This window comes from Lycorma delicatula, chromosome 2 (assembly GCF_047948215.1).
Source record: "Lycorma delicatula isolate Av1 chromosome 2, ASM4794821v1, whole genome shotgun sequence".
NCBI lineage: Eukaryota > Metazoa > Arthropoda > Insecta > Hemiptera > Fulgoridae > Lycorma > Lycorma delicatula.
In genome coordinates this window covers 22,142,078-22,160,175 of record NC_134456.1, presented here as the reverse complement: position 1 = coordinate 22,160,175, position 18,098 = coordinate 22,142,078, and the positions used below count along the sequence as shown (strand labels likewise).

The window sequence follows — 18,098 nt, the reverse complement described above, 5'->3', positions numbered from 1 at the left end:
AAAGTAACTAAAAAAATGCATAATTCAATTTCCTGAAGAAATTTAAAAAAAAATACAGTTTTAACACTAATTAATTTTAAATTTAAATGATCATTTTGGCAGTGGAATAAGTAGGGTTTAGAAGATAAAATGCATTTTGAATTGAATGTGACAAATTAATTATTTTATGCAGGTGAAAGACTCATCAAAGTAGCTCAAGGTGGTATGAATTTATAGTGAGCCACACTTATCACAACAAATAGATTTTTCAAGAAAAATATGCACTTAAATACTATAAACCAGAACAACAGATGGCTAATTTAATAAACATTTATGAAGCAATGCACAGGAATGGTTCTTGTACTTGATAAATAGAAATAAATTGAATTTATTTATGAACAAAAAAAGTAAGAGGTATTTCAGTTTGGTATTTATTTATAATAACCAAACTGATTAGTGATCCCTTCTACTGAAATTACTCTTTTTAATATGCTTGAATACAGTTAGTTCTATGACATTATTAGAAAGCTGTCCAGACAGGCGAAACAAATTCCTATGTTTTTGCAACACATATTTACTGATTTGTCAATAAGTTGAAGAATTTTGTACATAAGATTAGAAGCTTGTAAAAAATTTATTATGGTACATACTGACCACTATTATTGTTCTAACAAGAATTGTGATATTTAATTATGAAAGAGAATCATGAGTAAAATTTTTTATTTAAAAAAAATTTATTTATCTATCTTAAATTCTGTAGGCAAACAGAGATTTAGTTCACTTTATTAAATGCAAGAAGAAGAAAATTTCTTTGATTATACAATATTACATTTATTGAGTGAAATTTTTGAGAAAAATATTAAGACCTAAATACACAAAAATGAATGAATTTAAAAATCAATCACTAAAATTTCAAAATTAAATAATTACAAGACAAAATCTTTACCTTTTGGAGATAATAACGTGCATATATGTATCAGAACATCATTTTTGTTATTCAAAGTTTGGAATCTGTAGGCTGCAGCCAGTGCTTGTACCAAGTGATGAAATACAGTGATGTTTGAATTAGCAGCACCAGCTAATGATAAGTAACTACTTACAAATAACCAGAGCTAGAATAAAAAAATTAAATCTTTTTAAAGATGATTAATATTATAAAATGTAATATTACACTGTATTAAATATTTTGGCATAATTTTTCATATAAAAATAACTGAACAATTGTAGGCTACCTCATATAACAAACAATAATCCAAAAATGGTACACTCACACTCATGAATTAAAAAAAACATCCAATCATACCACGTCGGGAAAATACTAAGTAAAATGGTTCAATACCTGCTTCATTGAGCCAATACTGCTGTAAATCAGCATGCCAAATCATGACTTTAGTCCTACTAGCAGCATCTTTACTCTTTACATTGGTTACCACAGGGACTGCCTGTAGAGTGAACATCATTACTCTCACAGAAAAGTACATCCTATATAAAATTATTATACATAATCCATTATATACATCCTATATAAAAGTTACAAGTCAGAATTTTTTTCTGTGGGAGTAATGATTTCACTCTACAGGCAGTCCCTGTGGTAACCAATGTAAAGAGTAAATATGCTGCTAGTAGGAATCAATTCTTTATATATATATATATAATATAGTTCTTTTTTTTTTAAATATCAATTCTTTTAAGAATCATACTCCTCTGTACTATGTATAAATATGTTTATTTTATTAGATCAAGCAAAGTACAGAATAAATAAAGTAAGATGAGTTACCTTATTCCACTATATATACAGGAGCGCTTTTGCGATTTACTCTCATCATCAGATGCATTATACATTCAACTCAAATTATAATACAAACTTTGTAAAATATAATAACATATGCATTTATTTATTTTATTTTATATTTAAAAACTTTAATTTTTTTTATTTTAAACTTTTATTCAGTTAAATTAAAAATTAAAATTATAAAATATTACCAAATTAATAAATGTATAAATAAAACAAAGGAATTTGCAGAAAAATTTAGGGTAAAACAAGAAATCAAATATGCATATTATGGAAAAAATTTAATAAATATTGAATTATACAGTACACACTTACATTTGGTAAAAATTTTGGGTAATCTTATATTTTATTATGTATCTAATTAGATAAGGCACAATATTGAAATATATAAAAAGAAGCTTAAAGGCAATAAATATAATAAAATTAGTAATGTAATAAGAATTAATACTAATTATAAGAGTAATGATAACTACAATTATAATCTTAATAGATATAATAATAATAAAGGACTAGGTTATTTCACATCACAGGAAAATTCACTGGATGATAATGTTTACGATAATTTACAACCAGACAAAATGCATGAAAATTCGGGTTTGTTTCCTGATAAGTGTATTGATTTGATAAATTTTTAACAAATATGGTCCTTGATAATGATGAGCAGTTTATTGTAACTAATGCATACAAGTTTAATCTGACAAAGGATGATAAGAATGATATTGTTAAGAATATTGTGGTAGATTCCAAACTAAATGTAAATAAAGCAAATCCTAATGATAAAAAGTTTTATGTAATAGCATTAGCAATAAAATCTATGACATAAAACGAGGAAATATAAATTACAAACATTTTATTAATTATAATATAAAAATAATTTACAACCTGAAAAATAAATTAAATAATAATGTAATCCTTTTTAAATTAGATAAAACTAATACACCGGTCATCATAAATTTTGATAAATATAAAAATTTGATGGAACAATATATAATGGAGAATGATTTCAAGGGAATAAAGGACCATACTAAAAACTTTTTAAGAATTGCTAAAAACTTAATAATAAAACACTGCAACATTTTCAATTATAAAAACAATTTAATTCACTAGGCTGTGCTCTTACAAACCAAGTGAACCTATATTAACTGCACTACCAAAAATACACAAACCGGGTATTATATCTACGCGACCTTTAATTAACTTCAAAACTGCTTCTTCTTACATTGTCTCTAAAATAATTGAAAAAATACTTAGCAATCAAATAAATTTAGGTTACAGATATAATATAAAAAATGGATACAAATTATTAAATAAATTAAAAGACTTAAAAATTTGTGAAAACTAGGATGGTTAGCTATGATATTTGTAATATGTATCCTAAGCCGGCCTCCGTGGCACAAGTGTTAGCGTCTTGGCTTTTCATTCAGAGGTCCCGGTTTCAAATCCCCGTCAGGCATGGCATTTTCACACATGCTATAAATCATCCTCTGAAGCAATACCTAATGGTGGTCATGGAGATTAAAAAAAAAAGTGTATCCTAGTATACCTATAGAAAAAACTATAACATAAAAAATAAATTAATAACAAATCATGAATATCTCTTATTTATTGAAAATATTATTATTATTATAAGAAATATATGCAAACAGAATTATTTTAAATTTGATGACAAATATTACACCCAGAAAATCACTCTTGTCATGGCTTTACTTGTCATCCATTTTATTTGAGGTTTATTTACAGGAGTTCGAAAGTAAAGTCGTTTACAGGATAACTCATACGCATGATATTTTGTTAAGGCCTACATATCTTGACAATATTTTTGTAGTCTACAAAAATAAAATATGTAATAATATTATATATGTTTGTTATATGTAATCAGCATTTAATCATTTTACTATCACAGTGGACTGAAATTCTCCTTTGAAATTTATAATAAAAATGATAAATTATTTAATGTTAATATTGAAATTAATAATGAAAACTTCACTACATAGGAAACCCACATCTAATAAAACCACTATACACAGATCTTCAAATCATCCATGTTCACACAAAATTAGTATTTACACAAACATGTTAAATAAAGCAATTAATTATATAAGTTATACTGAAAATAAAAGTAAATTAACAAAGAAATAGGTATTATAAAACAAACTGCCATATATAATGGTTATGATAATTCTTTAGTAGATAATATATATATAATAAACAATTGTCAAAAATTAAAAATAATACACATTTAATACCATTAAACAGCACATAAAAAGTTGACATGTATATCTAAAATATGTATATACTGATAAAATAAAAAAAATAAAAATAACCACATAAAAAAAACATCTAATAGAATAAATATAATGATTCATCTGATTTATATAATTTGAGTGGTATTTATAAAATTGTATGTAATGATTGTGACCATATTTATATAGGAAAGACCGCTAGATCATTTAAGGCTAGATTCTTCGAACATTTTAGAAATGAAAAAATAATCCGATTAAAAATAAACATACAATATCTGATATTAGGACAAATTGAAAAATATTGAAAATTAAAAAATATAATATGAATACAAACAGTAAGGGATTAGAAATTTTAGAAAGATACTATGTATATAAACATAAAAATAAATGTAATATTATCAACCTTCAGACAGAATATGAAGATGACAGTATTTTAAAAGCGCAGTAGATGGCACCACCACTACTTTAATAGTGATGTATAATTTAATATATTTCAATCAGTATAGTAAAGTAAATTCAGTTAAATGGAAAACATGCATAATTGCTTTATTGAAAATTATTTTTATTTGATTTTATCATGTTTTTACATAATTAAACAATTTTACAATTTAATTTTTAATGTTAATTTTAATTAATTTTTCATATTTTTAAATAATGTTTTAATTTAACTGAATAAAAGTTTAAAATAAAAGAAATAAAAAGATTTAAAGGTTTTAAATAAAATAAATAAATGCATGATATGTTATATTTACGAAGATATTTTACGAAGTTTGTAATATTATTTGAGATGAATATATAATGTAGCTGATGATGCAAGTAAAGATCGTGAAAGCGATCCTGCATATATAGTGGAATAAGGTAAGTCATCTTACTTTATTTATTCTATACTTTAGTTGATATAATAAAATAAATAAATATATGTGTGTGTGTGTGTGTGTGTGTATATATATATTATATATACAATTGACATCCTTATTATATCTCATGTGTATAACAAATACTGAATACAAGTAGTAAAAAGCAACTCCTCTCTATGGAAAACAATACAACTCTTAGGTTTCTAAGGAATCATACGTAATTAATTCACATTATAAATATGTGATAAATGAAAACAATATAAATAGGATCAAATCTATGAATATTTAAAACAAAAAGTAACCAATATGAATAAAATTATACTTCATAATGCTTTACAATTTCTTACCCAAAGCATACTGGCAGTTAGTCAGCTGGATTTAATTTTAATTACTGTGATTACCCAAATACTACATACCCTCGTGTATGATGCGTGGCCGAAAAATAATGGTGTAGTTTTTTGAAAAATAAAAGATAACATACAGTTTTCAATTGATTTCTATTTCTTTTTTGTAAAATAAAAATTAAAAACAAAATATAAACACTTAAATTATAGTGCATTATATACAAAAATTATAGTACACTGATAAAACACTAAAAAAATACGGAAATATGTGTTAGCAGGCATGTTTGAAACAAAAAAAGAGTAAAGAGCCTATTGCAGCAACACTGTACAATCATTTTAAAATTCAAGCAAGTTAAAATAACAATATGATAAATATGAAGAAGGATTCTTACCTAGAAGGAGGGGGAATTGTATTCGTCATCTCATATGGCAGAGTTTACTTCAATCTAGGCTATTAGAAATGCAGCATTTCTTGAAGCTCTTCACAACCAAATTATTTGAAGAAATATCCCATGCACCCATAATCCACTCGCATATTAATGTCAAACTCAGCTTTTTCAGTTTTCCTGTAGGAGTCGTTTCACAGACTGCAGTTGCTATCCACTCTGAATAAAACTGTTTCAAATGGGCCAACTAGTACAAACATTGAGTGGCTGGAGTAAAGTCATTCCAGTATATATGCAAATTTGCACTGTTTTACTTTTTTTCACATTCTCTGTTACATGTCCATGGCAACTGTCCATCACTAACCTCCGATTAAAACCCATCAGGGCTAGGAACAGGGCGGGTGGCAACCGGAAGCATCACAAGGCGGGTGGTCTTCCCCTATGGAATTCGGATGTCCATCATTAACAAACATTTCTGTTTTAAAAGAGCTCCAGGTTGCCAGTCCCACACACATTTTACCTACTCTAAAAGTAACATGTTATCCATCCATCCTTTTTCTTGGCACCTAACAATGACAACCAGCAGGTAATTTTTCACCATTTCAAAGGGTTTTTCTTTTAAATACAATAAATGGTGGAAGGATTTTGCATCTGCAAGTACTTGTCAACATGACTGTACATTGTTGTTTTTCATAACCACAACTATGCACATAAACAGTTTTATCACTTACAGCATTAACTGCTGAGAATCTGCTGGCATGTTGAAGTAAACTGGTATTTTATTGGCATTTCCTATATGCCCCATTAAAGTTATTTTTTGTCATAACTAAATTACATGTTTCTGGAAGGCCAACAATTTTTCCTCAAAGGTTGACAAATATATGTATATTTTCTAATTAATAGTTCATAAAATGATTTAACTACCCTCGACTTGCTTTAAAATTCCATAATTGAATTTTGCTCGAAATTGTGCGATCTCTAATGAAAGGGCAAATCCTTGCTCACATATGTCTTGAATGTAGAAAACAACTGCTCTTCTACTTGAGGAAACTTCTGAATTCCGCCACGAAATGCTCTTCTACTTTTACTAATATTCATATGCTTCTCTTTTGATTTCTCCAATCTTTTAACACAATTCTGGAATATCATATTTATGACCTGCTGCATGATTACAGATTTCCTCATCTAAGTGAATAACTCTGAATTTTCACAGCCTATAAGTAAACACAAATGTTTGATAGAACTAATTTTTAATACCTTGCTTGAAATACAATCTGGAAAACCTATTAAAAGTATAAACTAGACTAAAACAAAATGAATATTGTTGAATGGTTAACTGAGTTGATTTGTGTCCTATACAAAAATACAGGATGATGAATAATAACAAATGTTATAACAACCAAAAATGTGAAGAAAAAAACATTAATGATAAGGTTTTTAAGAAAAAGGGTTTGCATAGTATGCGAGTAAATAAGTAAATACAGTATTTAACTTCAAAATATATGTAATATATAAGAAAATTGTTTTTATTATAAAGACTGTAATGCACCAAAGTCATGCATGCAATGTTGACCAAGTTTAGTTTGCTAATGTTAATATATATATGTATATATATATTTTTTAGTACACCCTAATACGAATTTGAGTTCTAATTAACTTAGTTTTTGAAAAATAATTTATTTTTGGTTCAGTTTACTTTTATTAGTGAACAATATGTCATTTACAGTTTCCTTTTTTATTTACATTAAATTAAATTTAATGTTATAAGAGCTTCCTGCATGAATAATATAAAGTGAAATAAATAATATTTAATTACTTCTATACTTGATTTTAACTTTTTTTTTTACTTTATTAAACTGGTTATTTAGAAATAATAGTTTTATAATATATATATATATATATATATAAATTTATATATTATACTGAAGCTTAACCTCCTACATTTATTTATTTACTAATAAATTATTAATAGAAAAAAAAATAGTCTTTCAGTGTCAAATCAGGATTATTGGTTTTTTTATGAATTAATAAAAGTCAGTATAGTATTGTTTTGGGAAATCTAAAGAAAGAAAAAAGAAATATATTTTCTTTATCAACAATCTGAAAATGGGAAAAACAAGACTAAAGAAAATTTTAAGGATAAAATCTGCACCACTAAAAAAAATTAAAAACTGCATTTGTGGAGAATTTTAAGTTGATCAAAATTAATGAATTTTTTTTCTTTCTTCAGTTAAAGGATTTGACTAAGTTATCTTTAAACTATATTAATAGGTGAATGTTTTTAATTTATCTACTAAAATAATTTGAAAACAAGAGAAAAAAAACAGTGATTTTTTTTTGTAATTATTAAAAACATAAATACCTACTTGTTTTTCAGTATCCAAAGCAGCAAAGCAGTTAACATTAGATTTTAATTTATCATAGCAATTGCCAAAATTCTTTACTACTTCTTTAATCTTATCAAGAACTGAATCTGTATCAACATCTGCACTTTGCAACCAAGACAGTAAATTTATAAAATTCAATTTCTTCTTTTCAACAAGCATTTTGTTTGCACCAATCCATATTTTTAAAAACTGTAACATGTAAAATACATATAACTAATTAAAAAAACAAACAATATTTAAAACCCTAAGAGTACAAAAAAAAAAATGAACTACAATGTACTGACAGATTTTTTACATTACCTCTGCGGCTTCACACCCCAGTCAACAACTTTACCTTTTCATGAAAAAAATTTTCAACCCCTTCTTGGAGGTGGCCTAGGGGTTATAATTAAATATTTTAAATGTTAATATTTAAAATATTTAATTGTGTGAGACATCTCTGTGTGAGACATCACTTTAAAGGTCTCTTAAGACAAGACAAATGGTACAAATAAAAAGTTGGTACATTGTTTATACTCAAAGTGGTGGTGGGATGAAGTTTGGATTTTGAAAATTAGTAAATTTAGCAAATTCAAAAAATAAAATTTAACAAAAAAAAATTAAACTGAATTAAATTAAAATTTATTTTAAAAGTTAAATTTAGATTTTAAAAGAATTTTATTTTTCAACATAAAATATCGTTTTTGTTCCAATTTAATGAATAAGTAAATAAAAATATGTCATACTCACGTTGATCATTGATGGTCTCTTACCCTTGTTGCAAAAATGAAGCTGGCTTCATTGGTTTGTAACATTCCATTACTATATTGTTAGTTTCTTATGAGAATTTATTGTGATCGATTGGGTAATGGATTTTATCTAAAAATAATCTGTGTACAATTTCTTCATTACATCACTTTTGTTTAGATCTAGTATATAAATGGTTGGCAAAAAAAAATTAGCTCAACATAAATATGTTTAGTTATAGAGTTGTATGTAGAAAAAAAGGTCTTATATTGTAATATAAAAGAAACTTCATGTAGTAGAAAAATTGTTGAATGAAAGTATAAGCTAGACAGAATATTTTTAATTTCATTTTTTGCATAGATGTGATGTCTGTGAAGTTAATAAAAATTATCTTGTATTGAAGTAAAAATGAAATTAAGTAGAAGGAAAATGATCGAATGAAAGTTTAATCCACAAGTAGTGCGGACCATAGTTGTACTTGCTCATAACAAAAAAAAAAAAGGATGATCATTTATTTTGAAAAATTTTGGTTGTATGTGTGAACAGTGTTCAATATAAATATTAAATAAATCATGAAAAATACTTGCTGGAATGTGTTTTATATACACCAATGTATAAAATTTTGAGGCTCAAAAATCTCCTAACTACTACATCAGTTTCACTGAAATTTACATATGCATATTAAAATTTGATGTAAATTGGTTGAGTCATTCCTGATATTCCCTATAGAAGAGAGACGGCCTCCTCTTCTGCTTTGGGCAGATCTGATATCAACAGTATGGAGCTTATTACAACAAAATAACAAATAAACATCAAGCAGAACAATAAATCACACAAATGAGATATGCAACTTGCTTGAGGTATTGATGGTGCAACCTTGAGTGAAGGTGAGGGGATTTAGCAGGAAGCAACATGACTCGTCAGTAATGGAGGAAAAACATGCAAAGAGAAGTAAGTTCTTGAAATTAGAGATATAGCAAACTCAATCTATCTTAACCGTAAATACAAAGATAGTGTAAAAACTAGGTAGTCTGTATACGTAAGTACCAACATAATGCTACTATCGACATTTATCATAAATATTTTTCTGGGTAAAAAACATCTCATAGAACTTTCACATCTCTGAAATATTATTATTAGTAAGTTGTGTCGAATATGATGAGAGACATTAATTTTCAGACTACTTGGGACAGAATAAAACTAATGTCCTACCAAAATTATTTTTATCTGATATATGACTCAATTGCCTGTGCTCTAAAACTAAGGATGTAATGTCAATTGTAATTGTCCTTCATACAAGTGACAGTTGAAAACTCCTCGCTTGTATAAATGTTTGTTAGGAGTACACTTTCAAAAATAAAAATTATAATATTTTCTAACTAAGAAAAGAAGGATAAAACAGAAAATGCATCAATTACAATATGAGAAAACCTCACAAAGACAGTTGTATTCATAAAGAACCACAAACAGTCGACATAATAAATTTAATAAAATATTAAAGATGATAACTACAACAATGGAGTAGCAGCAACCTGGCTGACAGCCAGCATTACAGAGTCCAATGGTATTACAAAAATTCCTCCACCTGCCTTCTCTTCTGTACGACTATTTCTTGGACTAATTGTAAGACACACAGCTACTTTGAGTTATGTGATTAGATTTTTACATTTGGTAGAATCAGCAAGAGAAAAATTTCTTTGGACACTCCAGAAATAAATCAGTTACATCAAAAGCCAAATCACTATAACAAAAACTTGTTTTTTAATGGCATGTAATGTGGTGACGTATGTTAACTTAATCCTCTCTGCATGGGTAGGAGAGTTCAAAATACAGACCAATCAGATTTTTAAAGACAGGATTTCACTCTCTTACACTTAAATTTATATTTTTATACCTCAAGGTTAGGATGTTGTGATAGTATGTCTGAGCATGAATTAAAATCTCCAGCCATTAATCCAGAACAAAAAGCATCTTTTGCAAGTGTATCAGCAATTTCAACAGCATTAGCTTCACTAGCCAACAGTGCAGCAAGTTTCAATGACTTCAGATCTTTGCAACGAGCAAGAGCTCTACTAGCTGATAATGGATCACCAAGAGAGAGAAAACTATAAAAAGAAATTTTTTATTACTTACAGTTAAATGAGAACACAGAAATGAATTTATACAAAATTATGGTAAAAATTTAGTCAAAATTAACAGAATAAAGAAAGGGATCCTTTTTCCTGTTTATTCATGACTACAAAATGTAACATAACAATAGCAATATCTGTAAAAAAAATTTACTACCTTTTGATTTTTTTTTTTTTTTTACTTTTGAGGCCACACTGGACTACTTTAGTCATTCATATTTCAGTTCCTCTTGAATTTCTATATTAGTCTGGCTTTTAGATTTTCCCAGTATTTCTTCATTCTATTGGATTGTTGCTTCCTGATCTTGTCTGTGACCTCCACTTTGTTATGCCTTTCTAATTTTTTAACGATGAATTTATTGTTTTGAAGTGCGTATAAACTTTATAATACAGATTACAAAATATTATGATTAATGCTGATGTATAGCAAGTCTGTAAAAATGATAGGCATTTATCATTCTCTGCTATTATTCTGATGGTTTTCATTAAATTTACATTAAAATAATTGAAAAGGCATAATTAAGTTTTGAAACTTAAGATAGTGAACTATTTTGTTAGAGAAAATTCAAATTGTAATTTTCATTACAAATTAAGCATATATTAAATCTTTAAAAAAAAGCTAATATTAAGAATAAATAATGTTTTTCTATTACAATTTTTATAAGTAAATATTATTACCTATCCTAGTGATTGTAGCAGTCTGCATAATGAGTCTGTTTCTTAACAAAATGTCCTTGTTTATAATTCTAAGTAATCTCTCTCATTGGTGTAACACATGTAAACATATCTGATCAGATATAAGAGGAACTACAGAATAAGTGCAAAAGAAACTTATCAGAATTTGAGGATACCAATTTCAGTAATAACACAATGATTGTGAACATATGCATGACTGAACATCTCCTGCATTTTGGTGGGTTGATATGTCACTGCACTACAATTTGGCTGATGAAGAAGGAAATAAGAAACAGTCTTGCTCCACAATTTCAGTATTAATCTGTACATGGGATATCTCATAAATATTGAGAATGGCATTGCTGATGTCTTAAAATATTTGATCATCACCAATGAAGTTAACAGCTGTTAACAAAGCTTAGCTCCCAAGCTAAATCTAAGCTTTCTTATAAAATGTAAAAGACAAGTATGAGGTAAAGCTTTATTTTCTTTAACTGAATAATTTTTTTTATAAATCACATAGTAGTAGGAAATTTTAAAAATATGTTTAATTTGTTTTGAACTGCATAAACCATATAATTTACAAATATAACGTGAATGTAAACCTACTAGTAGCAGAATCTAAAGATAAATTCACATGCAAATGACTTTTCATTTAATCTATACTATTATATAAAGAGGAGGAGGGTTTTTGTTTGTTTGGGATAAACAAAAAACCACCCACTTAATCGCAACCAAATTTTTACCCATGTTTCTTGGCATAATTGAGAAGGTTTTTGGATATATCTCATCTCAAAAATTTTGAAAAAAGTATATATTTTTTTGGATAGAAGGTTTTTGGACAGATTACATCTTGAAAAATCTCTCTCTCTCTCTCTCTCTCTCTCTCTCTCTATATATATATATATATATATATATATATATATATATATATATATATATATATATATCTAGTGGAGATTTGCTGGTTAAGCACAAACTTTAATGGACTGAATTAATGAATTTTGAACTGTGAGTGTCCATCATTGTGTGAGCTGAATGATTATGAATATCTAAAAACCAATCTCTAGATTTTTTGAAATTCTGAGTTTCAAGGTTTAAAATGGATTTTTTAATTTTTTTTATACCCTGTTATTTTTTTAATTTCTCAGTAAAAAATGAAGAAATCAACCTGATTTTGTTCAGCGTGATCTTCATGTCAATAAACCAATTTCTAGATTTTTTTATATTCGACTTTGAAAGAGGATGAAGAAAGGTAAAAAAAAAATTTGAACAATGATTGTAAATTTTCACAATCCTGACTATAGCAAATGAGATATTCGGTAGATTTGGAGTTGCGAATACTCCAGATAAATATTTAAAAATTATTTTTGTTTTTTTTTTTAATTCAGATTTTCTTAAGGTGTGCGAAGGTATATGACACTGTGGCTCAACTAACACAGCCATTGCCACCGTTACTATATGTGGGACTGGCTGTACCTGCTTCTGGTTACTTGACTAAAAAGCATAAAATAAGAAGATTGACTGCTACAGGAAACCCAAGTAACCATACATTGTGGAAAAAACTGCGACGGGTAGCTAGTATCTTTATACACACTCAATTCCTAAATTCCTGAAATATTATCTATACAACGTAACTAGTTTATAAGCTACAATAATATAACTTAAAATAAAACTGAATTCAAGGGATTTGGATTTTCAATCCACTCTGATCAAACAAACAATCCAACAACAGATTTCTGCCAATGTTTCTTGGTGTTAATCTAAGACAACATGACATTAGTGCTACTATTACACGCACAAGATCTGCTAGTTGTAAGTCTTAATACTTATAACAATAATGTAGAAATACTAATACTTTGTATCAGCACATAGCAAACACATCACTCTGAAAAGGTTTAATAAATGCATAGCATTTATAATAAATGAATTTATAAACAAATAAAAAATAAAACAGTTAACTAACCATTACAATATTTAATTAATTATTTAAAACGGAGGAAAGGCTATTAGTTGTATAGAGATTGCTCATAAGAGACAGGACAGAAAGGAAGGTTGTAATTTCAAAGCCAGGACAAACTGTCTGGTTCATCCTGTCTCAATGCAACTTACTGAAAGTGTGCCAGGTCCACCTTGAAGCCTGATCATCTCTTTGTTTGGTTGCTCTCAGCAAAACAGCTGTTTGATTTTGGATGATGAATGCACCAAGTTAGGCTGGTTGCATCTGAAACCTTTGATAGACTCCAGATTAGATCTGTTTCTGACAAATATATATTTGGTGTTGAGGTTTTTTGCCAGCATGTCCCCTGAATGAGCATATTAAATGTTAGCTGGACTTTTCTCCAGAGTCAACACTAATTAATATTTTTTCATGGTAACATTTGAGAACACGTGAGGTAGTCTGCTGCCTACCAGATAGTTTTGATACTACTCACTAGCAGTGTGTTAAGTTTTATATTGCTGCAGCATATTGGTATCTTTCAACAGTAAGTCTAGTCACTGGCTGGTGACTGCATTACTGCAACCAAGGCTTAACAGGTGGATACCTGTTAACTTCTTTGTAACTTCTTTGTGGATAGATATCTGTTACCGGTCATTCGTGTACTGACTGTCACTATGCTGATAAGCCTTTAAGGGTGTCCTTCTCTACCTTTTAATTGCACTAAGAAATAAAAAATATTTTTATAAAAAAAAATATTTTGAGGTTAACATTTTTTGGAGTTTAAAACACTTACATAAAACAAGATATATGACAAATAACTGTACCACAAGCTGTAAGAAATGGTCAAGTAATATAATAAAATATTAAAAAATAAATCATACATTTATTAAGATTAACCAATAGTATTAAAATAAAAAACTAACCAATGAGCAGCCAGATTAAGCATTCCATTAGATACTGAATAATTAGCATATTTCAAAACAGCTTCCTGTACTACAGAATCGTCATTTGGTAATCGACATTTAGCTAAAGCAACTGCTTCTCTAAAATATTTATGATCACACAACAACTGTACAGCTTCTTCAACTTTATGCACAGCCAGTAAATAACACGCAGCTTTCATGGGATCTCCTTGGTTTGCTAGTTGCTCAGAATAGATTATACATGCCTCTTGCCATATCCTAAAAATAAATTCAATAACAAAAATATTAGGAAAATACATTAACTACAAATTACATAAAATAATTTTATTATTAATCGGTAATATGTTAAAAAGAAATAAATCCCATCAGGTTTCTAGGCTAGGTGATATTAATTTTCTGTCAAATACAATTCTGCCTATGTTGGGAAAATAATGTAAAAAATACAGAAAATACATGGTAAATTTCTGCATAAAAAAAATGTTATGGCAAGTAGCAGCAATAGCCAACTCACAAAACTTTATTCTTAAAAAAATTAGACAACCAAATCAAAAGCATACAATAATTGAATATTTGCATTACTGTACACTGGTGTGACTTAAAAACAGTTAAGTGATTTTTTCATATGTCAGATTTTAATCAGTAATATGTTATATGAAAATTATGCACTTTTTATTCTCTCCTTTTAGTGTAACTTACTATGATCTCTTTTAATACACATTGTGGGATTCTGAAACTAAGATGCATTAATCACAGCTATCCTAATTCTTGTTTCATGAAAATTTTATACATCATTTTAACACAAAGTTGAAACATATAGTAAATAAACATATCTTTTTTACAAATTTATAATTTTAATGATTAACCTAAATCACTTTTTTAAACAGATTTAATTACCTCATAGATGACATTGGTGCAAGAGACATCAACCAATCATTTAACTGTTTTTTATTCATAGCATCTTGTAGCAATTCAGTAACATCACCTTTCCAAAGAACACATAGATGAGCAACTGGTAAACGTCCATCATCTGTTAATTGGGCTTCTGTTAAGTGAAATGATTTAAGAAAAAAATTAGTTATGAAAAATTAATTCTAACAAATGTATGCAAATTACTGATCAGGGAATCATAGGATAATTAACTATAAATCAAATAACAGAAATGTATGAGTAGAAATAACAAAGAATATTAAGAATAAGGTAAAAAGTAAGTTATAAGCAAAAATAAGAAAACATTATTTTGGGTAGAACAGATTCAAGCCCAAAACAATAACACAAATTTATACATCAATCTCTTTGGCATACTATAATTAAAACAAAATCCTACACAGTTTAATATCTCGTAAGATATTAAACTGTCAGCTTAGAAAGCTAAGCTTAGCATTCCATCTGCACAGTTTTCTACAAATTTCTGCAAAGGATGACAAGATGACTTTGGCAAATGAAGTTTTAGAATGTTTTGTATCATATCATCCATAACAAAATTATTGGACCATTCACTTTTCTGAACTTCTCATAAAATAATTTACCAATACTTTAACATAATAAAAAAAAAGTAAAAAGTAATGACGATCTTACAAGATTAAATAATTGCAAATTTTTGTTACAAGAAATATTTATTGTTTCAACACTAAAATGGGTATGAAAGATCAATTAATTTGCTACCCTGAAAATTAGTACATAAAAAAATAAAAGAGATGAGTTAACAATAAAAATTTACACTGCTTCTGAAGGTACACATGGAATAACCGATACTAAATGAAAAGTCACCAAACAAATTCTAGAGGCAGAAGTAGTAATAATATCAAGATGGGAGAATTTCTCAAGCAACTTTGAATTTTATAACAACTTTGTAATAAAACTAAGCATTTCACATTTTTTGAGCGATTAACATTTTATTCTAATTTCTTTCAAATGTAGACAGACATGCATAAAGCATTTTAGCATTGATATTCTTTGTTATGGTTTTGGAGATTTTTTGTTTAAATGAAAAATTACTTGAAAAGCATTCCATGTATGATATACAAAAAAAAAGTCCATTTCCTGATATAAATCTGTTCTAAAGGAAAAAAATTGTTTTACAATTACATTTATTTTTGACTGAATTTTTATTTTATTTTATGTCGCCTAAATGAAACATTAATTTTTGTCTTCTTGTACAATAACAAATACAAACAATAAAAATTTCAAAGCTTCTGTAAGTAGAAAGTACAGGTTCTGAAATAATATATGCTCTGACATTAAACTATAGATTGTTCGATTCATACAATATTCTGAAAATTAGTAAAGCCTTCAGATACTTGGAGCAGCTTACTTCATTCAGCACAGGTAGACAACTGTATCAAATTTACAGTGAGTGTACCTACAACCGAGAGATTGCCAGAAGGTAACATTGGGAAGACTTACACGTTAAAATTTATCTGGTTTCCATTAGCCTTGAACTTTCAATTTCCATGAGGACATGGGAAGGCACCTCTAACCCACTGCACTATTCTAACAGAAACATCATTGTAACACACACTTATACACATACTTAGGAATGAAAGTTACTTTATAGATTTTTACTGTACTGTGCAAAAACAAAAAATATATACAAACAATACAAAATGCAATGTCTTTGGTTAATCTACATCCTTTAAACCTTAAATAAAAACAGAATCCTAATATTATTTAAAAAAGCAACAATTACCTTCAATTGACATCAGTCTTTTCATAGCATTTCCATCACCAAAGAAATCAAGATAAGAAAGTTCTTTTTCTGGAGGTAATATTGCATCTACTTTTTCACTGACTGAAGAACATTGATTGCCAGTAGAATTATTATCAACTTTTGTTTTGCCATCTATCTTATTTGCCTTCCAACGCTGATAATATTCATCCAAATGTTTGCCAACACTAAGTGCAGTTGAGTTAACAGGAAACAGTGATTTACCTTTAGTATGTTTTAATTGTCCGGCTTCCCATTCTGTAAATATCACAAAATATAAATTTTAATGAGCAATCTTAATGATTATTATAAAGTTAAAAGGATCTATAATCAACTACTACAAATTATAAAAAAAGTTTTGCAACATATATTTAACAATATTTAAAATGTAATATAAACAACCATATGGTTATTTTTAATATTTATATTTAGCTCTACTTCAAATCACATATACAGTACATAACAGAATTCAGTAACAGTAAGAGGGGTATTTGATATTTTTATAGAACAGCAATGAATTAACATTTTTTCTGAAAAGTTCTTTTTATTTTTAAGCACTGTCTCTTTTTAGTTCAGTACATTTACTGCATCAATAATCAAGCTACATTCAAAAGAAAAATGTGATTAGTCAAAACCTCCACAATATCCATTTCTTTAATTGGATACTTTATTGCTTGATAGAAATCTGTTTCTATCAACAATTCCGTTGTTGAAGGGCTCCCGTTGTCCTTAAAAACGAAGGAGAGGCATACCATCCCCCCAGATCCTGTATAAATCTATACAAGGACCTACCCTTAATCGTGGCGTGCCATTCTTGCTGCCATGTTTCCATCGCGAGGCTGTAAAGCCAACTCCAAAGGCAAGAGATGGGCAACTATTTCCTTGAAAACAAGGAAATATTACACATTGCTAAATCTGGAGAATACATTTTATGTGGAAGTAATTCATAGTGCAATTCATATGATCTTGCATGTACAATTGCTTAGTGTGAGCTGATATATTGCCATTTGA

At 27.8% G+C, this 18,098-nt stretch overlaps 1 protein-coding gene across 2 annotated transcripts in view; it reads right to left on the bottom strand.

The window, feature by feature from the left end:
- The window catches only part of rig (gem nuclear organelle associated protein rigor mortis), a 104,274-nt gene that overhangs the window by 5,824 nt on the left and 80,352 nt on the right, over positions 1-18,098 (bottom strand). For both annotated transcript variants that reach the window (XM_075358444.1, XM_075358445.1), the window contains 6 exons: positions 17,070-17,345; positions 15,278-15,425; positions 14,384-14,641; positions 10,609-10,819; positions 7,968-8,177; positions 926-1,091 (listed from right to left, as the gene is read on the bottom strand). In XM_075358444.1, coding sequence (XP_075214559.1) covers positions 926-1,091; positions 7,968-8,177; positions 10,609-10,819; positions 14,384-14,641; positions 15,278-15,425; positions 17,070-17,345 — 1,269 coding nt within the window. The remainder of the gene's footprint in view (positions 1-925; positions 1,092-7,967; positions 8,178-10,608; positions 10,820-14,383; positions 14,642-15,277; positions 15,426-17,069; positions 17,346-18,098) is intronic.